This window comes from Cinclus cinclus, chromosome 3 (genome assembly GCF_963662255.1).
Source record: "Cinclus cinclus chromosome 3, bCinCin1.1, whole genome shotgun sequence".
Classification (NCBI taxonomy): Eukaryota; Metazoa; Chordata; class Aves; order Passeriformes; family Cinclidae; genus Cinclus; species Cinclus cinclus.
The window spans coordinates 1,078,378-1,106,082 of record NC_085048.1 but is presented as its reverse complement, the minus strand read 5'-3'; the positions used below and the strand labels follow the sequence as shown (position 1 = coordinate 1,106,082).

The 27,705-nt window shown below is 51.9% G+C and overlaps 1 protein-coding gene across 1 annotated transcript; it reads right to left on the bottom strand.

The window, feature by feature from the left end:
* Positions 1 to 883: 883 nt before the first annotated feature.
* On the bottom strand, positions 884 to 18,100 carry LOC134042826 (fibroleukin-like). The gene is made up of 8 exons (XM_062490766.1): positions 17,915 to 18,100; positions 10,245 to 10,338; positions 8,470 to 8,945; positions 5,953 to 6,175; positions 4,891 to 5,028; positions 3,608 to 3,824; positions 2,060 to 2,255; positions 884 to 1,030 (listed from the first exon to the last, which is right to left on the bottom strand). Exons 1-8 carry the CDS (start codon positions 18,098 to 18,100, stop codon positions 884 to 886), a joined length of 1,677 nt encoding a protein of 558 aa, XP_062346750.1.
* Positions 18,101 to 27,705: the final 9,605 nt, after the last annotated feature.

The window sequence follows — 27,705 nt, the reverse complement described above, 5'->3', positions numbered from 1 at the left end:
AGGGACGGTGGAGCCAAGTCCCAGCTTCCAAATCCGGATCCCGGGAAAAAGGCAAAGCCAGGGAAAATGGAGGGTTTCTGGCTGAAACTACCCATGGAAAATTAATTAATTATTCAAATTAATTATTCAAATTTATAAAAACGATTCTAATTATCCAGAGTAAGGCAGTGAAAAAATGGATTTTGAATCCCATTTGATGATTCCTGATCCCTTTTTAGGATGGATGGAAAATCCACCTGGAATTCTTTGCTGGAGAAAGGGGGGGGGGGGGAAGGTGAAAATGGAAGGAGAAACAGAAAACTTCCCAGTTTTTTTGGTTTTTTTTTTGCTTTGGAATCCTTACATTTGGAATGTTTTTACTCCCAAACGTTGATATCCAGGCATGGAACATAATCCTTCTTTGTTTTCCCATGATTCCATCCCTGGGAATGCACGTCGGATCTCCTGGCTTCCCTCAGAGCCAGTTCCATGCATCCCTGTGGATCTTTGGGAATGGGATGCAAGTCCTCGGGAATAAAAGCCGCTCCATCAAATCCCACGTGGAAAATTCCACCAGGATCGCTTCCATTGCTTCCCTTGGGAAATTCCGTTGGGTTTGCAGCCATGGAACCCCACATGGATCAGCTTGGAGCTGATTCTCATCAACCAAACAACTGGATTTAGTCTTGGGAATGCCCTTCCCAGGAATCACCTCTGCATTCCCATGTTGATCTCCCACATTGGAGGACTTGGATAATTCCCCGTTGGATCCTGGCTGGATCAATTCCCACAAAATCCAGCCCCGGTGGTTTGGTCCTTCCAGAGTCTGTTTTCCTGCACAATTCCCAGCCCTCCATTCCAAACATTCCACGGGATGCGGAAATGGGGAATATCCCGGGATCCGTCACGGGGAGAGGTGGGGCCGGAATGTGCGTGGCCGGATCATCATGACCACCTTCCGTAGGGAATAGTAGTCCGTGTCCTTCCAGGAATACCAGACGATCCCATCTGGGCCCAGCATCTTCCGGTTTTTAATGGAATATCGGCCCCCCTGGGAAGCAGAGAAAGGAGAAGGCTGAGGAGCAGGAAACACTTGGAATCATCTTCAGGATGGGATCATGGGGAAAAACTACTGGAAATATGGGAGCAGAGAATTTTGGGTTAATGAAGGGCGGAAAAAAAGCCCATAAATTCCGAAAGTTTTCCAAAGTTCCCTCTGCAGCCGCATTGGAATTTCAGGTGGCTGAGCCACCCATTCCAGAGGTTTCCATGGCATTCCATGAGGGAACCATTCCTGTTCCCAGCTCTCCTTTTATTCCCACTCTGGAGAAGTTGGTCAAGCCAGGCGGGAATCAGGAATGATCTCCCATGGAATGAGGGATGGGATGGGATGGGATGGGATGGGATGGGATGGGATGGGATGGGATGGGATGGGATGGGATACAGGGATGGGATGGGATACAGGGATGGGATGGGATACAGGGATGGGATGGGATACAGGGATGGGATGGGATGGGATGGGATGGGATGGGATGGGATGGGATGGGATGGGATGGGATACAGGGATGGGATGGGATACAGGGATGGGATGGGATGGGATGGGATGGGATGGGATGGGATGGGATGGGATGGGATGGGATGGGATGGGATGGGATGGGATGGGATGGGATGGGATACAGGGATGGGATGGGATGGGATGGGATGGGATGGGATGGGATGGAACGGCCTCCAGCTGTGCTAGGGGAGGTTTATGGGATGGATATCAGGAATAATTCCTGCCTGGAAAATCCATCCAGCCCCAGAAGAGCGGTGGATGAATCCGCATTCCTGGAGGGATTCAAGTCCCTGTGGATTTGGATTTGCTGGGACATGGATCAGTGGCAGGACTGGAAATGCCGGGAATGATTGGATTCAGCCTCAACAATTCCACAATTCTGGGAGCAAAATCCTCGCTCCTCACATTCTGCCACCCCCATCCCGCTTTTCCTTGATCTCCATCCCTCTGATCTTCCGGGACGGAAAAAGAAAAAGAGCTCCGGTTGGGAAAAAATTCCCAAAAAATTCCCGATATCCATCCCACCTTGTAGTAAACACCGTTGAGGTTGGAGAAGAAGCACTGGTGGTACCACCAGCCTCCATGGGAAATCTCGGCACAGATATTCCCGGAATCCGGAGTGCTGAAGCTCCTCTTGTCGTGGTACCAGGCGAAGGAATCCTCCACGGTGCCGCTGAATCCGTCCACATGGAGCCGGTAAAAGTTTTCCTCGTCCTCGATGCTGCGGGGGTGGGGGAAATCATCGGGATTTTGGGAATTCTGTTGGGGTTGCCCTTTCTGGCCGGGAGACGGCGTTCCTCAGGCAGGGCTGCCTCCCTGCTGGGATCTGTCACCTCGGATGAGGAGGTTTTTTTCCTTCTGTGGGATGGGTGTGGTTGGGAATTTGGGAATTCTTGGGATGAAATGGGTGGAGAAAGACTGGGGAGCCACGACAAAAGAATGTGGGAGCCTTTGGAAAACCCCTTTGATTATCCCAGAGCTCTACACCTGTGGAGCATCCAGCTGTTCCCAGAGAAGGAGATAACTAGTGGAATCGTGGAATTATGGGATGGTTTGGTGGGAAGGGACCTTCAAGCTCATCCAATTCCAACCAGGTTGCTCCTGGGAAATGGCGGGGTTGGAATGGGATGGGACGGGATTGAAGGTCCCTTCCCACCCAAACCATTCCGGGATCCTCTGGAGCTGCTGGGATGGCTCCAGGCTGGGGCTCCCAGGAGACAAATCCTGTGGGATGCAGCTGAAAGGAAAACCCTGAGCTCCAGGGAATCCTCAGGGCCTTTTCCAGAGGGAAAGGAGAGCTGGGATTTGGGAAAGGGCTGGAGGGCCAGGAGCCAGGGAATGGCTTCCACTGGGAAAGGGGAGCTTGGAATTTGGGATCTTGGGAAGGAATTCCTGGCTGGGCTGGAATTCCCAGAGAATCCCAGAGAATCCCTGGGAGCATCTAAGGCCAGGCTTAAAAATGCCAGGATCATGGAAGATGTCCCTGTGCAAGGAATGGGATGGGACTGAAGGTCTCTTCCAACCCGAAGCATTCCCAGATTTCCAGGGGAAACAGGGAAGGGAATCCTCTGGGACAATCCAGACACTCCTGGTCACACTGGAATAATCCAGGATGTGGCTGATGTGTTTGGAAAAATAAAACACAGGAAGAGGGGAAGGGCTGGAGATTCCAAAGGATGCCAGGAAATAAATGAGTGGAGAGGACAAAAATCCAAACCAGGAAAAATCAGGAGTCCCTTCTTGGGGAGAATTCCTCAAAATCCTTGGAGTTTGGACAGACAGCTCAATAATTGGAGCCAAAAAAAAAAAAACAAAAAAAAAAAACAAAAAAAAAGAAAAAAAACAGGGACAAACCAGGGATTATTCATTGGATCCTACATCTCCTTTCTCCCATGGATTTGGAATTTGGGAATGGCCGGATGACGCCACACGTTCCCTAAACCACATCCGACTTAAATTTGGGATGAAATCTAGGCAGGAAGGGAAAGCGAAACTGGGCTCAGCCTGGAAACCTCTCCAGATAGAATTCCCATTCCCAGGGTTTGAAATCCTGGGAATTATCCCACGTTTTACCTGAAGACCTGGTAGAAGGCGTGTTTGTGTTTGTTATTCCAGTCTTCCAGGTCAATCCGTAGGGAATAATCCCCTTGGCTGGTCATCCTGTGGATGTTGTCATTCCCCAGCCAGAATTCCCCGTTGAGATCCCCAAATCCTTCTTTGTACTCATTCCAGGTCCGGTTGAAATCCACGGATCCATCCTGGCGCCTCTGGATAACGGTCCAGCCACCCCCTGCCGGGAGAGGATGGGAAATGGGAATATTCAGGGAAAGTCCAGAGAATCCCAGACAGGGCTTTTAGGGAGGATCCATCACCGAAAGTGGAATTCCAATCCTTAGAATTGTCCAGGAGAGCTGGAGAGGGATTTGGGAAAGGGCTGGGGGGCCAGGAGCCAGGGAATGGCTTCCACTGGGAAAGGGGAGCTTGGAATTTGGGATCTTGGGAAGGAATTCCTGGCTGGGCTGGAATTCCCAGAGAATCCCTGGATCCCTGGCAGTGTCCGAGGGTGGATTTGGATCACGCTGGGATTGTGGGAAGTGTCCCTGGGATGGGATTGAAGGTCCATGGATCCTATCCCAAACCATTCCAAACCATTCTAGGATTCTGGGATTCCGGACACTCAGGGTCCATCCTGAGGGATTTATATGGGATTCGGGGATAGAGAAGGGAAGGAAGACCCTTCCTGGAGTCCTGAATTCCCAGGGAAGCCCTGGATCCCGAAATTCCTTCCCGGAGAGGAGTCGGGATGGGGCTGGATCCAATGCCAGGCTGGGAGAGCTGGGAATGTGCAGCTGGATCAGGGAAGGATCCAGGGAATCCTCGGAGCCTTTTCCCGAGGGAAAGGAGAGCTGGGATTTGGGAAAGGGCTGGAGGGCCAGGAGCCAGGGAATGGCTTCCACTGGGAAAGGGGAGCTTGGGATTTGGGATCTTGGGAAGGAATTCCTGGCTGGGCTGGAAATCCCAGAGAATCCCTGGGAGCATCCAAGGAAATGTTGGATCACCCTGGGATTGTGGGAGGTGTCGGGGTTTGAATGGGATGGGATTTTCCCACCCAAACCATTGCAGGATTTAGGATTCCTTGTATCTACTTTGAACTAAAACCATGGAATATCCGGAGCTGGACGAGACCCACCAGGATCATCACTCCAACTCCAGGACACCACAAAATTCCCACCCTGTCCCCTGAGAGCATTTCCCAAACCCTCTTGCATCTCCCACAGCCTCAGGAATTTCCGCATTCCCTGGGAACCACCGGGATTCAACTCCCCCCATAGGACAAATCCTTCGGAATTCCAGACCTTCCGTGTCCATCTCACACAGGACCTCGATGGGAATTCCGCGGACCGAGGGCAGGATATTGTAAATCCCGGATCTCCGGAGTCCGTTGTAGTAGACGGAAGCGCAGTCGATGGGACAATTCCGGCCGTGTTTGATCCCTGGGAATGGGAACAGGGAGAGCCACGGTTACAGCCTGGAGGGAAAAATGCTTTTCCCGCAAATCTGAAAAAGCTGGGAAGAAAAAAAAATCCCTGGATTTTTTTGGCAAAGAGGCTCCATGTCACATCGGCCACTGGGGATTTTTTTCCAGCGTTTTTCAGGGCTGGATTATTCCAGGAAAAATCCAAAGTTATTCCAAGCAGAATGCCAAATTATTCCAGCGAAAACAACCAAAAGCCTTGGAGGGGGGGAGGAAGAAAAAAGGAAATTCTTTCATTTAAAATAATGGAATTTATTGAAGACAAAAAAAAAAAAAGTCATTAAAATTGTGTTTTTATGCTGGGAATTTCGGAAGGAAGAACACAAATTACCCCGAGGAAAACTCGAAATTTTTTCCACAGAAAGCAACAAAAAGCTGGCAAAACTAAACCAAAAGTTGTTCACTAATAATAGAGAAATCAGAGAAAATTGTTGGCTTTATGAAATGGAACAGTTTCATCTAAGCTTAAATGAATTTTTGTGGGGAAAATCCCAGATTATTTCCAGGGAAAAGAACCAAAAACCTGGGCCCACCCCAAAAAAAAAAAAAAAAAATTAATTACCAATAGAAAAATTATAAAAAATTTGTTCCGTTTCAAAGTGGAAAAAAATAAATTTTTTATGGTAAAAACCTGCAGATCTGGGGGGATTTTTGGGGGGGGGCTTTTTTGGACAGAAAACATTCCCTGGATTTGAGCGACCTCCCACATCCGAGGAGCTGGAAAAGCTCCAGAATCCCCCACGGAACGCGGGGATCGAACGGGGGATCTGAAAGTGGGTTGTTTGGTTTTTTTTTGTTGTTGTTTTTTGTTTGGTTTTTTTTTTTTTGGTTGTTGTTTTTTTTTTTTTTTTAATCTCGTATTCCCAACCCCCATTCCGGCCACCTGGATGCTGCATCTCCTCCTGGATGCGGATATCGGCGGGATGGAGGCAGCTGGGATTCCTCCAGGCCCAGTCGGCCAGGGCCGAGATGTTGTTGATCTGCGCCTGGATGTCGTAGAGCAGCGTGGCCTGGATGTGCTGGAGCGTGCTGGATTCCCGGGAATGCTGCTCCAGGTCCTGCACCCTCTGGAGAAGGCTCTGGTTCCGTCCCGCCGCCTCCTCGTGCTGGCCAAAAATAAAACAAAACAAAACAACCCCCAGCGCCACCCGCCAAGAAAAAATTAATTTACTAATTAAAGACAAATTAAAGAAATTTGTCGGGTTTTTAAGTGGGAAAATGATTATTTTTTTTTTTTAAATGGTAAAACCTCCAGATTTTGGGGATGTTTTTGGAGGGAAAACATTCCCTGGATTTGGGCGACCTCCCCGTGAGCACCTCCCACATCCGTGGAGCCGGAAAAAGAGCCGGAAGCCCCCACGGGTGGCGAAGAGGGGGGAAAGGAGGGGAAAACAGGATTGGATTAATGGATGGAAGATCCCGAGGATGGGGTTGGAATTCTCATCTGGCGGCCTCGTGGAAGCTCCCAGCCGAGCCAGCTCGTTATTCCCAGTATTCCATGAAGGGAGGGCACGGGCAGGGAACAGTGGGTTGGGAATGTGGGAATCCTTTCCAAACACTTGGATCGTCGGGATGTTCCAGCTCATCCCATTCCACGGGAGCAGACACCTCCCACCATCCCAGGCTGCTCCAGACTTTCTTTGGACATTCCCCAGGGATCCAGGGATTCTCTGGGAATTCCAGCCCAGCCCCTCCTCACCCTCCCGGCCAGGAATTCCTTCTCCAATCCCATTTCTCCCTTTCCCAGGGAATTCCCTCCATTCCCAACTCTCCCAGCCTGGCATTGGATCCGTCCCCGTCCTGACTCCTCTCCAGGAGGAAGGAATTTCGGGATCCAGGGGCTTCCCTGGGAATTCGGGAATCCAGGAAGGGTCTCCCTTCCCTTGTCCATCCCTGAATCCCATAAAAATCCCTCAGGATCGATCCTGAGTGTCCCAGATCCCAGAATCCCAGAATGGTTTGGGATGGGATCCATGGACCTTCAATCCCATCCCGGTCCAATCCTGATATCCCAGGGCGATCCAATCTTTCCTTGGGCACTGCCAGGGATCCAGGGATTCTCTGGGAATTCCAGCTCAGCCGGGAATTCCTTCCCAAGATCCCAAATCCCAAGCTCCCCTTTCCCAGTGGAAGCCATTCCCTGGCTCCTGGCCCTCCAGCCCTTTCCCAAATCCCAGCTCTCCTTTCCCTCGGGAAAAGGCTCCGAGGATTCCCTGGATCCTTCCCTGATCCAGCTGCACATTCCCAGCTCTGAACTCGCTCCAGCCTCTCCTTGTCCTGAAAATTGCATCCCTGGATGCCCCTAAAGGAACATTTCCATCCCCTTTCCCTCCTTTTTTTTTTTTTTTTTTTTCCTCCCCAGGAAAAGCAGCCTCTGAACCCAGGGTGAAGCTGGCAGGAGATTCCCAGAGGGAATTCCAGGCACAGACACCCCAATCCCATCTGGAATGTGCGGCTCCCTCCTTGTTCCACGCTCCCTGTCCATTAGATGGCAGAGCAGGCTTTGTCCAGCACTTCCCAAATCCCACAGGAGCCTGGGAATTCCCTCCCTCTTTCCAAATCCCTCCCCTGGGTCCGGCCATGGATCTGGAGCCCTTCCAAAGATGGAGGAAACTCCATGGATGAAAGTCAAAGATTTGGTATTGATATTGGGAAAATTATCCCTGGAATGCTCCTGATCCCAGTTCTGACCCTGACAAATTCCAGCAGCTGGAAACTCCCACGGAAAAAATTCCCAGGGACACTTTGACTGGGATTTCCGGGGCTTTGGGAATGAGATGGATCTGCAGCCCTCCCAAAGATGGAGGAGATTCCATGGATAAAACTGAAGGATTTGGGGTTGATGTTGGGAAAATTTTCCCTGGAATATTCCTGATCCATGCCATAGTCAGATCTTCAGGCCTGGTATGGGAAACCACTTTGGGAAAGGCGGAAGAGATTCCATGGATAAAACTCCAGGATTTGGAATCGATATTGGGAAAATTAACCCTGGAATGCTCCTGATCCCAGTTCCAGCCCTGCCAAATTCCAGGAACTGGAGCCATCCACGGGAAATATTCACAGGGACACTTCTACTGGGATCTCCAGGGCTTTGGGAATGGGATGGATCCGCAGCTTTTCCAAGGAAAACTCAAAAATGGAGGAGATTCCATTCAAAGGTTTGGGAATGTCAAAGATTTGTGAAAGTCAAAGATTTGGGATTGGTACTGGGAATATTATCCCTGGAGTGCTCCTGATCCCAGTTCCGACCCTGACAAATTCCAGGAGCTTGAAACTCCCATGGGAAAAAGTTAAAAATTAAAATAAAATAAAATGAAATAAAATAAAAAGCAACCAAAAAAAAAAACCCCCCCAAAAAAACCCCCAAAAACCCAAATCCCGGCGAGGGACACACCTTTACCTGGATCTCCAGGGCTTTGACGCGGTGCCGGTGATTCCTCAGCTCCTCCTGGAGCTCGGAGATCAATTCCCGCAGTTCCAGGATCTGCTGCTTGCGCTCCTCGTTCTCGTGGAGCCAGTAGGAAACCTCGTCGGTGCAGCGGAAAAGATCCGGACAGCGCTGCTCGTCTCCCTGCGGGAGCGTGGCCACGATCCGGCACTTCCCGTTGGGAAGCACCTGGTTGCTGTATTCCCCGCACTGGATCAATCCCGGGCTTTCCCGAGGATCCTCGTGTTCCCGGTATCCCACGGGAAGGGATTTTTCCAGGGATTGGCGGCTCAGCGCAGCCATGAGGAGGAGGGAGAGCAATCCCGCTTTTCCCGGGTGGAATTCCATGAGGGAAGGTCGCCACGAAGGTGTTGGATAATTCCCAGGGCGCGACGATCCCGGGAAACGTAGCTTTATGGGATCAGAGCATGCCGAGAGATCCCGGAGCTCTGGTCGCGGCAGAAAGAAGATCTGGTCCATAAAATTCCATGAAATTCCAAGCTGGGATCAGTTGGGATCCTTCGCTCTCTTCCGGCTATGTGCAATGTAATTCCCTCCCTCCGGAGCAGCTTGGAGGGATGAGGAGACCGAATTCTTGGGAAGCGGATTCCGGAATTCCACCCGCTCGGGCGTGGGAAGGGGACGGTTCCCCCTGACTGGGTATCCCGGTATTCCAGCTCTTCCTGGGAATGGGAATCAGAATAAGGAGATGGATGGTGGAAAAGCTGAGCGGGAGATGCTCCTGGAATTCCTGGGTCCCTCCAGGCATTCAGAAGGATTCAGGACATGGATCAGACCGCACTCAACATTCCCAGCCCCATTCCAGCCATTCCCAGGGACATCCATGGATAAGAACCTCCAACATTCCCCATCCCATTCCAGCCATTCCCAAGAATTCCATGGATCAGACCGCTTACAACATTCCCAGGTCCATTCCAGGCATTCCCAAGGATTCAGGGCGTGGATCAGACCCCCCCAACATTCCTGATCCCGTTCCAGACATTCCCAGAGATTCAGGACATGGGTTAGAACCCCTCCCAGCATTCCCAATCTCATTCCAGCCATTCCCAGGGATATTAATGGATCAGAACCCCCCTGCCCCAACATTCCCAATCCCATTCCCGGCATTCCCAAGAATTCCATTGATCAGACTTCTTACAACATTCCCAATTCCATTCAAGGCACTCCCAAGGATTCAGGACACGGATTAGAATCCCCCCACATTCTCAATCCCATTCCAGCCATTCCCAAAAAAATTCCAGCCCTCGCCCTCAACATTCCCCATCCCCTTCCAGCCATTCCAAGGAACTCAGGACACTGATCAGACCTCTCCCATCATTCCCAATCCCATCCCAGCTATTCCCAAGGATTCAGGATATGGATCGGACCCCTCCTAACATTCCCAACCCCATTCCAGCCATTCCCAGGGCCATCCATGGATTTGGGGCTCTGTCCAAACCCCTGTGTAGGATTTTTCCTCGGGATTTATAACTCCAGACGGAATTATCCACGTGGGGATCCCTTTGGACACCCCAGAAAGGCCTGGATGGATCCCGACCTGGCACTGGCTCTCCCACCCGGACTCGGATCCAACAGGAATGAGGACGGATCCTATCCCGGTGGGAAAAACACCCCCCCTTGACCCCTTGGATCCCAAAAATCCGGATCTCTTCCCAAAAACAATTTTAAAAAGCGCAGGCAAGGAACGGGAAAGATCCCAGGGCAGCTTCCCAGAATTCCCAACCTACCTCGGACGATCCCGGCCAGGAAACGTCCAGGAGCGGCGAGTGGCGGAATCCGGACGGCCACGGAATCCTGATTCCTGCTGATCCTCTCACGGCTCTAAAAATAGGGATGAGCGAGCCGCCGGCGGGAAGGAGGATCCAGCGGAGCCCGGCCTGACCTTCTCAGCACCCGGATTATTCCAGAGCCTCCTCATCCCAAATCCCCCCCACCCACCTTTTCCTACCCTGGGAATGCGTTTTGGGGATTTCACCACCCTCCCCCCCCACCCCCCCGGAATTTTTACGGGAAAGCTTCACGAGGGTTTTTTTTTGTTTGTTTGTTTGTTTGGCTTTTTGTGGAGCAGGGAAATCGCTGTCGGGTTTAATTCCCCGCGCCAGGATTTTCTCCTGGGTTTTCAGGCCCACGGGCTCGTTAATTCCCAGTGAGTTAATTAATCAGCCGTAGGAATGCTAATTAGATATGCAAATTACCCAGCCACATTTGATTAACCACGTCATTCGTGGGGTATATTAATTAAATACGCTAATTAGCCTCTAATTATTCCAGCCATGGGGATGGGAGGTGAAACTAGGGAATTCCCTGGTGGAAAAATCCCTTGGCTGTGGGGTTTGCCCCAGGCTGATTCCCACAATTCCAAGCGGACATGGAAACGCCTGGAAAAGGGAATTTTTGTTGGGAAATCTCTGCCGGGAAGGAACCTGGCAGCTTTTTCCAGCTACCCATGATTAGATCTCTCCCCTCAATATTCCAAATCCCATTCCAGCCATTCCCAGAAATTCCACGGGCATCAAGTTGGAAAAATCGGGATTGCCGAGAAAATTAATTCCATCCCCCCAAATCCGTCCTTTTGAGGATTTTCCGGAGCCTCTCCCTTTTCCCAGTGTCCAGTCCGGACCCAAAGCAGGGACGGATCCTGACATTCCAGAAGTCCCACCGGGAATTTGGGCCGGATTCAGGACCGGGAATGTTCAGAACTGGAAATTTGGGATCTCCCAAGGCTCCACCGTGGATTTTCCCTCCCCGACTCCCGTTCCCACTGCTGGGATTGCTCCAGGCTCCGAGTGAGCCGGGAATTCCGCCTCTTCCCAGGGATTTTCTTGGAGCTGGAAGCACCACGGGGAGCTGAGGGTTAATTGTCCCTGGTTAATGATCCCAAGGTCATTAAGAGCAGGGGAAGCTGATCCAGGCTGGCGATGGAATTCCTGGAATTCACCTGCTGAGCTGGGATCGCTGTTCCTGCCTCCATCCCCTGTGCCTCCGTGGATTCCCAGGCTCTGGAAGAGCCGGGATCCCATCCCGAGCCTTTCCCAAGCCCTGGGAAAGCTCCGCAACTTCCACAGCCCCGGGAGGATTTTCCCTGCTTCCCATGGAAATCTCTGCGGATCCCGGTGGGAATGGGAAGCTGCGGAATCCTCGGGAGAAACCCGGCCTGATCCCGGATCCCGGAACAAGGTGAGGATTCCTTTGGGATCTCCTTGGGACCCTCGATCCTACAAACCCGCGACCCCACAGCCGGATTCCAGCTGGGACGCGATCCCTGCTCCCGGCGGGAATTTCACCCTGGGAATTCTCCCCCTTTTCCCTGGATAAACCCGTGGGGAGGGGACCCCAAAAAGAGCCGGATTGGGGTCGTGCGTGGGGAAACTGAGGCAGGGATGGATGCTGGGTCTCCCTAAATCCTGATCCCCAAAATCCTGATCCCCAAAACCCTGTCCCACAAATCCTGATCCCCAAAATCCTGATCCCCAAATTTCTCTCCCCACTCCTGCTCCTCCAAATCCTCTCCCTCGAATCCTGTCCCCAAATCCTGATCCCCAAAATCCTGTCCCACAAATCCTGATCCCCAAAATCCTGATCCCCAAATTTCTCTCCCCACTCCTGCTCCCCCAGATCCTCTCCCTCAAATCCTGTCCCCAAATTCTGATCCCCAAAATCCTGATCCTCAAAATCCTGTCCCCAAATCCTGATCCCCAAAATCCTGATCCCCAAATCCTGATCCCCAAAATTCTGATCCCGAAAATCCTGATCCCCAAAATTCCTCTTCCCACTCCTGCTCCCCCAAATCTTCTCCCTCAAATCCTGTCCCACAAACCCTGATCCCAAAACCCTGTCCCACAAATTCTGATCCTCAGAATCCTGATCCCCAAAATCCTGATCCTCAAATTTTTCTTCCCACTCCTGCTCCCCCAAATCCTCTCCCTCAAATCCTGTCCCCAAATTCTGATCCCACAAATCCTGATCCCCAAAATCCTGTCCCCAAATCCCCCTCTTCCAAATCCCAGGTCCTGACCTCAAATCCCGGCCCCCCAAACCTTGTCCGTGGATTTTTTTTTTCCCCTCTGCGGAAAAATTCCTCCCGATCCAGTCCTTTAGGGGGCACCAAGAGCTCGGGAATCGCATCCCCGGGAATTCCCAGGGGGAGGAATTCCTTCCCCATATCCCATCCATCCCTGCCCGCTGGCACGGGGAGCCCTTCCCGCTGTCCTGGCATTCCAGGGTTCCCCGTTTGCGCGGGATTTGCACCGGGAGATCCCTCCCGATCCCAGGAATATCGGGATGGCAGATCTGGAGCAGAGACTGGGGGGGAAATCATGGAAAGGAGTTGTTTAAACTGAAAAGTGGGATTTTTGGGAAGGAATTCCCAGTGGGGAGGATGGGGAGGCACTGGGCTGGAATTCCCAGAGAATCCCCGGATCTCTGGGAATGTCCAAGGAAAAGTTGGAGCATCCAGGGATTGTTGGAGTGTCAGGGAAGGGATTGAAGGTCCCTCCCCACCCAAACCATTCCAGAATCCCACAAAATTTGCAAATCCCAGCTCTGTTCCCAGATTTTGGCCTTCCAGGATGGAGCTGTCCTCTCGAGGATCCGCAGAATTCCCGGGAAAACGGAGAGCTCCAAACCTGCCGTGGACTCGGTGCTCTCAGAGCTCTTTTCCAGCTTAAACCATTCCATGATTCCATGGGGTTTTCCCGGCCTCAGGTGCAATTCTGATGGACAGTGAAATCCCTTGGGATCCCTGGTTTTTAATGAAATCCTTGGGAGCCTTTTTGGATTCCTTCAGCACAGCTCAGAATTCCTCCTTTGGAATCTTTTTCTGGGACACGGGAGCACGGATCTCTCCATCCGTGTTTGAAGTTCCAGGCAGGTGATGGATACTGTTGACGTCAGCAGGAAAAACCTGGAAAAATCCCAAGGAAAGATTTCTGTGATTGCAGGGATGACGAGGCTGCTCCGTTTTTTTTTTTTTCCCTTCCAAGAGGAACAATTGTTTTTTCTTTTTCTGATTTTTTTTCTTTTTTTTTGTTTTGTTTTGGTTTGGTTTGGTTTGGTTTTTTTGGGTTTTTTTTGGGATCACAGAGGAATGAGCTGTCGGCTCTGCAAAAGCCCGGCTGGAATTCCACAAGTGCTCCTGGGATGAGCAGGAGGGATGAATCCCAAAATGAAGGAATGGATTGGGTGGGAAGTGACCTTAAATCTCAAACCATTCCCAGGGCAGGGACACTTCCCATTATCCCAGAATCTCATCCAGCCTTTCCTTGGATGCTCCCTGGGATTCTCTGGGAATTCCAGCCCAGCCAGGAATTCCTTCCCAAGATCCCAAATCCCAAGCTCCCTTTTCCCAGTGGAAGCCATTCCCTGGCTCCTGGCCCTCCAGCCCTTTCCCAAATCCCGGCTCTCCTTTCCCTCTGGAAAAGGCTCCGAGGATTCCCTGGATCCTTCCCTGGTCCAGCTGCGCATTCCCAGCTCTCCCAGCTCCTGGCATTGGATCCATCCCCGTCCCAACTCCTCTCCGGGAAGGAATTTTGGGATCCAGGGGCTTCCCTGGGAATTTGGGACTCCAGGAAGGGTCTCCCTTTCCTTTTCCATCCCCGAATTCCATAAAAATCCATCAGGGATGGATCCCGAGTGTCCTGGATCCCAGAATGTTTTGGAATGATTTGGGATAGGATCCATGGATCTTCAATCCCATCCCATTCCAACCCCACCATCCAGGGGTGCTCCAGGATTTCCTTGGGCACTGCCAGGGATGCAGGGATTCTCTGGGAATTCCAGCCCAGCCAGGAATTCCTTCCCAAGATCTTACCCCAATCTCCCCTCATTTATTTCCATCCATGCCCCCCGCTCTGTATTCCAAGGGATTTGCTTTGATCCGTGGCTGGCCTGGGCTAAAGGACGGAGAATCCCCCTGGAAAACAATTCCAGGCTGTCCCCAGATGCTCCCCTTGGGCCTCGGAGCGCAAATGTGTGGAATTAAGGGAATTGCCGTGTCCTGATTTCCCCTAATCCCTCTAATCCCTGTAATTACACATTTGGGACGTTGGAAATCGCCGCTGGCTATTTCCAAACCCTTCCCGAGCATTCCCAGTTCCAGGCCAGCCTCATTCCCAGTTGGATCTGGGATTCTCTCTCCCAGCCCCTTCCCGAGGTTGGGATTGGGATCTTCCACCTTCCTCTGCGCTTCCCGGGGGGAGAATAATTCATTAAAGCTGCTCAGGAATTTGTCCTCGACGCCGCAGATCCCTGGGAAAGGAGGAGCCTCGTCCCAGAGCCGGGATGGGATCCAGAGAGGGGCAAAATTCCTGGGGATTCGCAGGGAAATTTTGGGGTCACGTTCCCACCCTTTCACAACTCCTTTATCGCCGTTCTCGAGCCTTTAGGGGCCCTTACAACCACCTCGGTTTATCTCTTTAATCATCATTTTATTTCCTTTTTTGTCTCTCTTATCACCCCCCCTTTGGAACCTGTTGATTCCTCTTTTCGCACGACTTTTACTCCTCTTTTTACACCTCCTTTACTCCTCTTTTTACACCTCCTTTACTCCTCTTTTTACACCTCTTTTACTCCTCTTTTTACACCTCCTTTACTCCTCTTTTTACACCTCTTTTACTCCTCTTTTTACACCTCCTTTACTCCTCTTTTTACACCTCTTTTACTCCTCTTTTTACACCTCCTTTACTCCTCTTTTTACACCTCCTTTACTCCTCTTTTTACACCTCTTTTACTCCTCTTTTTACACCTCCTTTACTCCTCTTTTTACACCTCTTTTACTCCTCTTTTTACACCTCCTTTACTCCTCTTTTTACACCTCTTTTACTCCCTTTTTACACCTTTTTACTCTTTTTACACCTCCTTACTCTTTTTACACCTCTTTACTCCCTTTTTACACCTCTTTTACTCCCTTTTTACACCTTTTTACTCTTTTTACACCTCCTTTACTCCTCTTTTTACACCTTTTTACTCTCTTTTTACACCTCCTTTACTCCTCTTTTTACACCTCCTTTACTCCTCTTTTTACACCTCTTTTACTCCTCTTTTTACACCTCTTTTACTCCTCTTTTTACACCTCTTTTACTCCTCTTTTTACACCTCTTTCCCCCTCTTTTTCCACCTCCTTTCCCATTTCCCGACCTCTTATCTCCCTCTTTCCCACCTCTTTTTCAACCTCTTATTTCCATTTTTTCCCCTTCTTTCCCCCTCCTTTTCCTACCTCTTTTCCCGTCATTTTCCACCTCTTTTCCCACTTCTTTCCCCCTCTTTTCCCCATCCCACCCCCCCACCCCGGTATTTTCCCTTTCCCCACTTTCCCATGGACACTCCCCCTTTAGGCTTCCCCTTTTGGCTCCAGGTGGGACCAACCCATCCCAAATCCTGGAATTTTTGCCCAGCCCTGCTGCTTCCAAAGGATTCTCCTGGAAAAGCCTGGAGGAATCTCTGCTGGAAAGGATGGATTTGCCCTGAGGGAGAAGGGAAAGACAAAATCGGGATTTAACCTGGAGCAGGAGCGTGGAGCTGCCCAGGGAAAATGCAGGAAAAATCCCGGAGCAGTTGGAAAACCAAGGGATGGTTTTTAAGGAATAGGTTTGGCAGCTCCATTCCCTGCTCCGTAATTTTCACAGAGTGGAGAGAGCAACAACACAGGGACAAAAGAAGAAAGAGAAAGGAATAGAAAAAAAGAAGAAAAAAACCCGCAAAATGAAACAAAACAAAAGAAAAAAAACCCAAAATCCGCCCTCCCCCCAAAAAAACCCAAACAAAAAAAAAAAAACCAACAAAACAAAACAAACAAAGAAAAGAAAAGAAAAGAAAAGAAGATAAATAAAAAGGGAAAAGGAGATTTTAAAAACAGAGCTGAGTTTTCCGGGTGCTCTGTTCACACTTGGAGTCAAAACAAGAGGGGAAATTCCAGCGAATTTTTCCTAGGTGCTGCAAAAATTTGGGAAAAGCTCATGAGGCTCTGGCTGGAATTCCCAGAAAAGCTGGGGCTGCTCCACCCCTGGAAGTGTCCAAGGAAAGGTTGGATGGGATTGGAGCACCCTGCGATAGGGGAAGTGCCGGGGTTGGAATGGAATGGGATTGAAGATCCATGAATCCCATCCAAACCATTCCGGGATCCTCCGGAGCTGCTGGGATGGCTCCAGGCTGGGATTCTGTGTCCCAGCAGATTAATCCCAAGGGATGCAGCTCCGAGGGATCAAAGCAAGAAAAAACAGGATCCCTGGAGAGCTTGGGGTGACTTCCCAAGCCTCAAGGGGCTCCAGGAGAGCTGGGATTTGGGAAAGGGCTGGAGGGCCAGGAGCCAGGGAATGGCTTCCACTGGGAAAGGGGAGCTTGGGATTTGGGATCTTGGGAAGGAATTCCCGGCTGTGGGTGACATGGATTGGGAATGTTTGGGTTGGTGAAATGGATTGGGAATGTTGGGATTGGTGTCATGGATTGGGAATGTTGGGGTTATTTGACATGGATTGGGAATGTTGGGGTTATTGGACATGGATCGGGAATGCTGGGGTTATTTGACATGGATTGGGAATGTTGGGGTTATTGGACATGGATTGGGAATGTTTGGGGTTATTGGACATGGATCGGGAATGTTGAGGTTGGTGACATGGATTGGGAATGTTGGGGTTATCGGACATGGATTGGGAATGTTTGGGGTTATTGGACATGGATCGGGAATGTTTGGGGTTATTGGACATGGATCGGGAATGTTGGGATTGGTGACATGGATTGGGAATGTTGGGGTTATTGGACATGGATTGGGAATGTTGGGGTTGGTGACATGGATCGGGAATGTTGAGGTTGGTGACATGGATTGGGAATGTTTGGGGTTATTGGACATGGATTGGGAATGTTGGGATTGGTGTCACGGATCGGGAATGTTGGGGTTGGTGACATGGATTGGGAATGTTGGGGTTATTGGACTTGGATTGGGAATGTTGGGGTTATTTGGCATGGATGGGGAATTATCAGTTTGGGTGACCAGGGCACCCCAATCCCAGTCTGAATCCCCCTCTTCCATCCCTGTGGATTTTCCCACCGCTTCAGCTCTGAGGATTCCTGCTCCGGGTGAAGGGCGGCTCCGGAGCATCTTGGGAACACCACCCCTGCCCCGTGCCGAGGTTTTCTGGAGGGATTGGAATTGGATTTGCTTGTCCTGCTCCAAGGGCTGTGGATGCAGATCTCCAAATATCCTGTGGCCAGAATTGGATTAAGCTCCGGAATAAATCCTGCGAGTGCTTCCCTAATTCCCGACAGACTCCCTAATGCCGTTATCTCCCGGGAAAAAGCTCCTTATCGGTCCCTTTGGCATCGGACAATGGATCCGACACAAGTGGAAAGCAGGGATTGGGGTGGAAAACTGGGAAGGTGCCCGAGAGGTGAAATCCAAATTTACAACAGGCAGAGGAGGTGGTGGGAGCCCATCTGGAATGTCCGGGAGAAGGATCAGGAATTCCGACTCCCAGCCAGGATCTTCCACTTTGCTGATTGGTTCTGGAAAGGTCCAGGTTGGATCAGATCCAGGCTCTGGGTCCCAGCTCTGCTCCAGCCTTTGGGAGAGGGAACAGTAGGAGTTCCTCATTCCGACTGCTCTGCATGCTGGGGGCTGATGTTCCATGGAATCCCGGAATGGGTTGGGTGGGAAAGACCTTCAGTCCCATCCCATTCCAGCCCCGACATCTCCAACTATCCCATGGTGCTCCAGTCTTTCCTTGGACATTCCCAGGGATCCAGGGATTCTCTGGGAATTCCAACCCAGCCCCTCCCCACCGTCCCAGCTGGGAATTCCTGCCCAAATCCCATTTCCCCCTTTCCCAGGGAAGGATCCAATCCCAGAAGTGGAGGATCCAATCCCAGAATCGGAGGATCCAAATCCAGAGTTGGAGGATCCAATCGCAGAGGTGGAGGATCCACACTCAGAGGCGCAGGATCCAAATCCAGAGGTGCAGGATCCAAATCCAGAGGTGCAGAACCAAACCCCAGAGGTGGTGAATCCAAATCCAGAGGTGGAGGATCCAAATCCAGAGATGATGGATCCAAATCCAGAGGTGAAAAATCCAATCCAGGGATGAAGGATCCAAATCCAGGTGTGCAGAACCCAAACCCAGAGGCGATGGATCCAAATCCAGAGGTGGAGTATCCAAATCCAGAGGTGATGGATCTAAATCCAGACATGCTGGATCCAAATCCAGAGGTCCAGGATCCAAATCCAAAGGTGATGGATCTAAATCCAGACATGTTGGATCCAAATCCAGAGGTGGAGGATCCAAATCCAAAGGTGATGGATCTAAATCCAGACGTGTTGGATCCAAATCCAGAGGTGGAGGATCCAAATCCAGAGGTGATGGATCTAAATCCAGATGTGCTGGATCCAAATCTAGAGGTGGAGGATCCAAATCCAGAGGTGATGGATCCAATCCAGAGGTGGAAGATCCAAACCCAGAGGTGGAGGATCCAAACCCAGAGGTGAATGATCCCAATCCAGAGGTGCAGAAACCCTGTGGGATGTCCAGCCATCACTTCCCCGGCCCAAGCGTCTTCCCAAAGCCACTCCAGGATCCGGAGGCTCCTGGATTTTCCCTGCCCATTTCCCCACCCTCAGCTCCTCTCCCGGCACTGGGAGATCCAAACTGGATCCAAACCTGGGCTGAGTTCGGTCCCATTTTCCCTCCCCAAACTCCGTGTGCTGCCCCAAATCCCCCCTTTTCCCAAGAAACCCTTCCCCCAGGACCATTTTCCGCAGGATTTATTTATCCCGGCGTCCAGGCCCAGCCCAGTGGAGCTGTTTACAATCCCTAATTAAATTTTGGGAAGCGCCTGCAGCCGTCTCTGTTTTCCATCAGGCACCTGCCGGCCCTAATGGGCCTCTCCCGGTCATTCCGTGTCCTTGGATTTCCTGGAAAACGATCAAAGGCAGCCCTTGCCTCCAGCTGCTGCTGGTTCCAGGGATGTGGAGCCGCAGCCGGAGCAGGATCCAGGGAGGGATGAGGGAAACTGGGACAGAATCCCTTGGAATTATGGAATAGTTTGGGTGGGAAGGGATCTCAAATCCCATCCATCCCACCCTTTTCCATGAGCAGGGACCCTTCCCACTATCCCAGATTTTCCCACTTTTCCTCCCATGTGTCTCCTTCAGGTGGGGACAAGCTGATCCCTCTAGGAAATGTGGTTTTTTTTGTTTTTTTTTCCCCCCTATGGATTTTCCTTATCACTTTTCCCTGTTTTTTCCAACTCTCCAGGTGGAGTGGAAGGGGTGGAAGTTGCTCCAAACCCTGCTCCAGGCTTTGGGAACATAGGATTTTTCCATAGAGGAAATCAAGGAGGAAAAGGGCAGGGATGGATGGGATCTTGGGAAGGAATTCCTGGCTGGGATGGTGGGAAGGGGCTGGAAAAGAATTCCTAGAGAATCCCTGGCAGTGTCCAAAGAAAGGTTGGAGCACCCTGGGATGGCGGGGTTGGGATGGGATGGGATTGAAGGTCCATGGATCCCATCCCAAACCATTCCAGGATTCTGGGATCCAGGACGCTCGGGATCCATCCCCGACAGATTTTTTTATGGAATTTGGGGATGGAAAAGGGAAGGCAGACCCTTCCTGGAGTCCCAAATTCCCAGGGAAGCCCCTGGATCCCGAAATTCCTTCCTGGAGAGGAGTTGGGATGGGGATGGATCCAATGCCAGGCTGGGAGAGCTGGGACTGGGATGGAAGTCCCTTCCCACCTAATCCACGCTGGAATTCCATGAAATCCTGAAGCCTGGAGGGGGTTTTCAGGCTCCTGGTGCCTCCAGCAGGTTCATCCCTCCTGGGAATGGATTTGGGGCTGGATCCATCCAGCTGGGACATCGGGAATGTGCTGATGGAGGTGGGAAAACGTTCCAGAGAAGGCTCGGCTCCGGGAGGATTTTCCGGAATCCTTCCCACACATTCCAAGAGGGCCCTTCCCAGCCCCACGTTGTCCCTTAGGCACAAAAATCCCGGGATTTTGTGGCATGTCCTGTGTTCTCCATTCCCCATCTCCTTACACCTTCATGGAAATCCATTCCCAGGATCCAGGGGGTTTCACAGCTTTCCTTCTCCCGGGGTTCCTGGAGAGCAGGACGGGACATTCCAAGGGAACGTAGAAATTCTGGGATTTGTGGGTGACGAGCGACAATTGGGATGGTCCCTCCCCATCCCGTGGTGGGGACAAGGACATCAGTGAGGTCCTTGTGGTATTCCCATCGATCCGGAGGATCCAGAGAGCCTCATCCGTGACCACAGCCCAGCTCTGCAGAGAGCTCGGAAGCAGAAAACGTCAATATTGGAACGTTCCCAATGGCAGCGCTTCCCTTCCCAAGGTCACGGACCAAATTCCCAAGTGTCCCCAGGGGCCACCATCCGCTCCCTTTTCCCAAAAAAAATCCACCCCCTGAACACCTGGAGATCCGGGATCTGCCCTTTCAATCCCAATGGGATGGGGAATCTGGGAATGTGGGGGGATGGGAATTCCCAGATTCCCACCGTGGAAGCACCAGGGAAGAGCTGCCACATCCGGCCGTGGTGACAATCCCAGGATTCAGGCTGGGAAAATCCTGCTGGGAAATGGTTTGGATGTGGGGATTGGCTGCAGGAGCAGTGGAGAAGGCAGGGAAAAGCCATGAGGAAAATCCAGGGGGAATAAAAAAACTCTCCCAGAGGCCTCGTCCAGGGGGATCAGCCATTCCCGCCTGGAGGAGAAGCACGGATGGAAATATGGGAAAATCCAGCTGGGATAGCAGGGAATGTCCCTGTCCATATCCTGGGATGGGACTGGAGGAGCTTTGAGGCCCCTTCCCACACAAAATTCCAAGATTCCATCAGCAAACAGCTTTGATGAAGCAGCTTGATCCAGGAAAAGGAGGGACAGAGCCTGGAATTTTCCCCTGGAACCTCTCCAGGCTCATTCCCAGCAGGAATTCCCCACTTTGTCCACCTGCACTGGGCTGGGGACGCGCTTATCCCTAAAATTTGGCCGGAAGAGCCTTGGTTGGGAATCTCCCCACAGCTGTTCCATCCTGGTAAAATTCCCTGGATTTGGTCGATGTCCAGGAGATTCCCGCTGTCCCAAGGCTGGGATCATTCCCATCATTCCCATTCCCAGCCTTCCTCTGGCTGCTCCCGGTGGGATTTGTAACCATGGGAAGCAACCACAAAGCCCTGGGAATGGCAGGGAGCGCAGGGAACAGCTGCAAATCCCATTTTTCCCAGCTGCGGCTCCAGGCTGGTGCCGTTGGGTTCGCCTGGGGAGGTGGCGGATCCGGGAACGCGGCGGATCCGGGAACACAGGAACGTTCCGTTCCCTCCTTGCCTGTCAGGGTTGATTTGTGCTGGAAATTGGAATTTCCCTGATTTCCTCCGTCCCTGTCACATCCTGTGGCTTTCCCAGCCTTGCTCCCGGGGTTGTTGTGTCCTGGTTCCAGCAGATCCCGGGGACAGCCCCGAGCTCCTTCCGGCCTCATATTCCCGGCACTCCGGGATGCTCCCGGATCCTGGCTCACCAGAGCCTCTGCTCTCCTTGCTTCCCGTGATTTTCCAGGGAAAATCCAACTTGCAGGAGTGGCTGGAATTGTTTATGTGGAGGGAAGAGACAGGGCCAGGCTGATCCTGCTGTTTCCAAAGGAAAAATTAGGGAATGGGAAGAAATTCTCCCTGTGTCCTGGTAGCCGACAAAATTCCAGGCTCCAAATGCAGGAAAGGAGGGAAAAGTTTGGGAAAATCATTCCAGAAGGAGGAACAGGGTCAGGGAAGGGACAGGTCAGCCAGGATTCCTGGGGGATGCAAATCCCAATTTTCCATCCTCTCTCACTCCGCAGATTCCCCTTGGAAGCAGAATTCCCAACCCTGTGGGATGTGCAGGCACCAGGCCAAGTCCCTGAGGATTCCCAGGGAATCTGCAGCTGCTCCTGGATCCCTGGAAGTTTCCAAGACAGGTTTCCAGTGGCTTGGAGCAACCTGGGATCATGGGAGGTGTCCCATGGGATGGGATTTCCCTTCCCACCCAAACCATTCCATGATTCCAGGACTGGAAATTTCCTTGGAGCAGGAGGAATTGTGAACAACCTCTCGTGGAATTTCCAATTCTCCAGGCAATTCTTGGTGTCCAGATCCGTCTGAGGAATTTTGGGTTTCCAGAAAATCACAGAGGGACGCAGGAGTGGCAAAAGGTTCATGGGAGATCCATGGAATTCCAGGCTTGACGCGGAATTTGGGAACATCCTAAAGTGACCCTGACACCAGTTCCCAGACACCTGGACCCCAGCCTGGGATCATCCCTGAAATTCGGGATATTTGAGGATTCCCTGATTATCCAATTCCACCCTTTGGTCTGGAAGTGATCCCTGGAGTGCTCCAGGTCCCAGCTGGAATGCAGGCAGGATCCTTGGGGATCCACAACTGCTTCCAGGTGCTGAAAACCGATCAAGGAAAGAGCAAAAGGACTCTCGGAGAAAAACTGGAAGAATTCCCAAGCAGATCCTGCCAGGTAATTCCAGCTCACCTTGGACTTGCTCGGAGACACATGAATCCAGAGCCAATCCCTCATCCCGTCTTTCCAGGAATTCGGATTTGCGTTTTAACTGGAATCTTTCCCTCCGGAAAATGACTCCACTTCCCTCAGCATCCTTGGATAACCCCATTTTCCTTCATTTTTACCCCATTTTTAAGGAAAACAAAAAATCCCAGTCCTGGCTCTGAATCCTCTCATGATTCCCAGGCTCATCCCTGAGCAGGATAAGAATTCCCATTCCCATTTCCAGGATCACCTGGGCCATGTCTCCCCACCCTTCTTGGAATACAAATTCCAGGAGCGCCCCTGGATCCCGTGCCTGCTTTTTTTTTGGCCGTAATTCTCCAGCCCGTGCCCGCCGGACATGAGGACTGCTTCTGATCCCCTTTTCCGGGCGTTTTCCCAGGGATTCTGTGCAATCCTTGGCTGCCGGAGCACAGGGGAAGCAGTGCCAAGGCCTGGCCCCGTGCCCAGTTTTGGGGGAAAAAAAGATGGATCAGGGCTTTTTGCCCTTTGTTCCCGGGAATTCCGGAGCTGCTGACACAGGGCCCGGAGCACAGAACGGGGAGTTGCCACATTCCCGACAAGGGATCTGATGGTGGGGAAAGGGATGGGATTCCCAGTCACGGCAGCCCATGGAGGAGTGACTGGGAATGGGAATTCCAGGGCTGGATCCAGCTCTGCTGGGAGCTGAGATCCCGGGACATGGAGACCAAAGTGGGAGGCCGGGCTGGGACGGAGAGGGATAACCTGGGCTGGGAAAGGAGAAACAGGGAATTCATCAGAGCGTGGAATATTCGGATCTTGGAATGGGTAAGGTGGGAAGGGACCTTCAATCCCATCCCATTATCCCATCCCACCCCATCCCACCCCATCCCATCCCATCCCATCCCACCCCATCCCATCCCATCCCATCCCATCCCATCCCATCCCATCCCATCCCATCCCATCCCATCCCATCCCATCCCATCCCATGGGCAGGGACATCTCCCACATCCCCAGATTGTCCCAGCCTGGCCTTGGATACTTCCAGGGATCCACAGGCAGCTCCGAATTCCCTGGGAATTCCATCCCAGACTTTCCCCACCCTCCCAGGGAAGGATTCCTCATCATTATCCCAGCTCCAGATCCAATCCTGAGCCCTCCAGGGATTATTCCCAGGGTTGTTGACCCCATCCCGAGCTGGCACCAGGATTGGCACCCCCTGGATCCGAGTCTGGAAGTGCCTCTCCCGCAGGAAATAACCAATCCAAGCCCAGAAATAACCATTCCTGCTCTCCCAGCCGGGATATTCCCGGCTCCATCCCACCCTGGGACCACGGCTGGTGGGGTGGGGAGAGAAGATCCAGGTGGGATCGGGGCTGGGAATAGGGCAGGACAGGCCTCCGTTTATTTCCTGGGATTTCAAGTCCCTTTCCTGGCCATTCCCTGCCATGGAGGACTTTTCCATGGGAATTTAATGAGGAAAGCTGGGAAGGACCCTTGGGATGGGGAGATGGATCCTCCTGAGATGTTTGGACGCTCCTGGGATGTTGTGGAGAGCACAGGGAATTCCCAGGAGGAATCTCAGCTCCTGGGAAGGAGGAGAGCCCCAGAGGGCAGAATTCCAGGTCCCCATCCCCACAGCATCCAAGGAATTCCTCTGAGAAGCAGCTGAAATCCAGAGCAGCATCTCCAAGGATCCCGAGGGGTCAGCTCTGGTGGGATCTCAGTCCTTGTCCATGGATTGGCCCTGGGATCAGCTCATCCCAAAACTGCCGGGAAGCAGGAAAGGATTGAGGAGTCCTGGAGCTGCTCCCAGGGCTGGGAGAGCTGGGAATGTGCAGCTGGATCAGGGAAGGATCCAGGGAATCCTCGGAGCCTTTTCCAGAGGGAAAGGAGAGCTGGGATTTGGGAAAGGGCTGGAGGGCCAGGAGCCAGGGAATGGCTTCCACTGGGAAAGGGGAGCTTGGGATTTGGGATTTGGGAAGGAATTCCTGGCTGGGCTGGAATTCCCAGAGAATCCCTGGATCCTTGGCAGTGTCCGAGGGGGGATTTGGATCACCCTGGGATCATGGGAAGGTTTCAGGATTGGACCGGGATGGGATTTCAGGTCCCTTCCCACCTAAACCTCTCCTTTGATCCCAAAATCTTTGCTGCGCCGGCTCTGGGAATTCTGCATCCACACAGCCAGGGCAAAACATTCCTCCCCAGTCCCGGTTATCTCCCAGAGGCAGAGCTCTCCCTCCGAGGGCCGTGTCCTGAAAAATCGGGAAAAATGTCAGATTTTCCTTGTTTTGACTGCGCTGCTCCATATTTACATTTCTCTGGCTCCCTCCACATTCCTGTCTCGGTTCTTTTTTGGGACAGGGAGAGGATGCGCTGGGGATGAATCCCAACTCCCACTTTCCTTGTGGCTCCCGAATTTCTGAGGTTCGGACCGCAGCAGTTCCCAAAAAAAAAGCAGTGGGGGAAAAGAATTCCCAGTGAGCCAGAGTTCCTGATGGATGTGGAGGGAAAAGCCCCTGGAAAAGGGAGGAAATTGTAGCTGCTCCTCCCAGCACCTCTGAAGCAAAAATTCCTGCAGGAACAGGTTTGGGAATGTCCTGTGGGATCAGCAGGGATCACGAATGGATGGTGCAATGCAGGTTTTCCCAGGAATTAAAGGTTTCTCCAGGCAAATTATTTGAAAAATTGGATTATTCCATCCCTGAATTCCTCATCCATGGGGTCTCCTTATCCCTGGAGGCCTTGGGAAGACACTGTTCCCATAAAAACTCCGGAGCACGGATCCGTGGGGTGGATTTGCTCCCTCCTGAGTTTCATCCAGGCTGGATCTTCTCCCTCTTCCCTGGAAAACTGCTCGGGAAGGGCTGAGATCCCAAATCCTTCAGCACAGGGATGGGCTGGGAGTAGCCTGGGAAGAAATTCCCAGTGGGAATTCAGGGCCCTTTCTGGGATGGGATTTGCTGTGTGGACAGGGAGGACCCTGGTTCTGGGATCATTCCTATCCTGTGCACTTCCAGGATGTTCTCCAGCATCCCAGAGATCCCAAATCCTGCATTCCCTGCATTCCATAGGATTGGGACCATCATCGCCCTCCTGCTCCGGGCCAAATTCCCACAGTGATCCATGGGGTTCCCGAGGGAAATCTGGGATGAAGCCTCTTTCCCAAGATTCCCACTGGGATGTGGATATTTCCACACGTGGTTTGGGGCATCCGTGGATTCCGGATGTCGGAATTGTCCAGACAGGGGTTGGGATGTTCTGCTCCACTTCCAGTCTGGAGCTGTCCCTGTTCTCCAGGAAAATCCTGGAGCAGGAGGATTTTTGATCCCACCCAGCACTGCTGTTGGGAAATTCCTTCTCCTGATAATTCCAGGGATCGTCCCTAAAATCCAGGATCAGATTCCCTTTCCAGGTGGAGAATCCGAGTTTCCTCTCAGCTGATTTTTTGGGAGCACAGTACACCTGGAATTCTGGGGATGCTCCAAAACTTTGCTGCTGCTTTATCCACATTATTCCAACAGATCACAAAAGAGAAATCCAGGCCTCAAATGACCCGGAGTGAGAATTCCTAGGATCTGCTGCCTGCAGCACAGAGCTGTCCCACACCCCTGAGTTCTCACAGAAAAAAAAAAAAAAAAAGTAAAAAAAGGGAAAATCAAACAAATCTCTCCAGGAATTAAAAAATCCCTGATCCCAGCCCTGCTCCCGTCTCCGGGGCCGGGATCGGAGCTCAGTGTTCCTGATGTAGGAATAACTTCCAGCGCTCCGCGGTATTTATAGCATCCAGCTCATGAGTTTTTAATTAAAATTCCATTTCCTTGTGCTCCAGATGGCACGGACAACCAGCTCCGTGTTTTCCTTGGGTTTTGTCGGGATCACGCGGCTCCGGCCGGGATGGGGTTGTTTGGGAGGGGTATTTTTTTGTTGTTGTTTTTGTTTTCGTTTTGTTTTGTTTTTTGGGGATAGGAAGGATCTCGTGGCCTGGATTGGGATTCCCGGTTGGATCTGGGGGATGGAGGGGTGGCTGCTGCTTGGCCCAGAAGTGTCAGATCCGCAGGGATCGCATCCATCCCGAGGGAAGGGAGGGAGGGAAGGGCTCCACGTCAGGAAAAATCACATCACTAAAAGCAAAGCTTTCACCGGAGCTAAACTGGGATGGCTGGAGGGGGATCAACGGGATCAACGGGATCAACGGGATCAACGGGATCAGCGGGATCAGCGGGACTAGGATGGATCCCAGCTGCATCCCTGGAATGGAGACACTCCCATATCCCACCGGGAGGAACTGGGATGCAGCAGGGATTTGCAGGATCAGTTTTCCCAGCTGGAATCTGGGGGATTTTTCTCATTCCCGCCCTATTCCCGGAGATCCCAGGAGATTTCTGGGGTCTATCTCCAAAACTTGGGAAGTGACTCCATCAAACAAGGATTTTCCATGGTTGAGGAGAATTCCCAGATCCTGGAGCTGGTGCTGCTGGGATGGAGGAAAAGTAAATTCCTGGTTCAGGTGATTCCCGACTTGCAGAGCTGCTCCCGGTCTGGGATCCAACATCCCAAGGATGTGGAGAGAGGCCAGAGGAAGCCCTGGAGCTGCTCTGAGAGCTGGGAGAGCTGGGAATGTGCAGCTGGATCAGGGAAGGATCCCGGGAATCCTCGGAGCCTTTTCCAGAGGGAAAG

Coding starts and splice junctions, on each gene's coding strand:
- LOC134042826 (XM_062490766.1), bottom strand. CDS start 18,100: ATGAGGAACTCCTACTGTTCCCTCTCCCAAAGGCTGGAGCAGAGCTGG. Junction 3,825..4,890: donor GTGTGAGATGGACACGGAAG/GTCTGGAATTCC, acceptor CTCTCCCGGCAG/GGGGTGGCTGGACCGTTATC. Junction 2,256..3,607: donor GCCTTCTACCAGGTCTTCAG/GTAAAACGTGGG, acceptor CCACCCCCGCAG/CATCGAGGACGAGGAAAACT.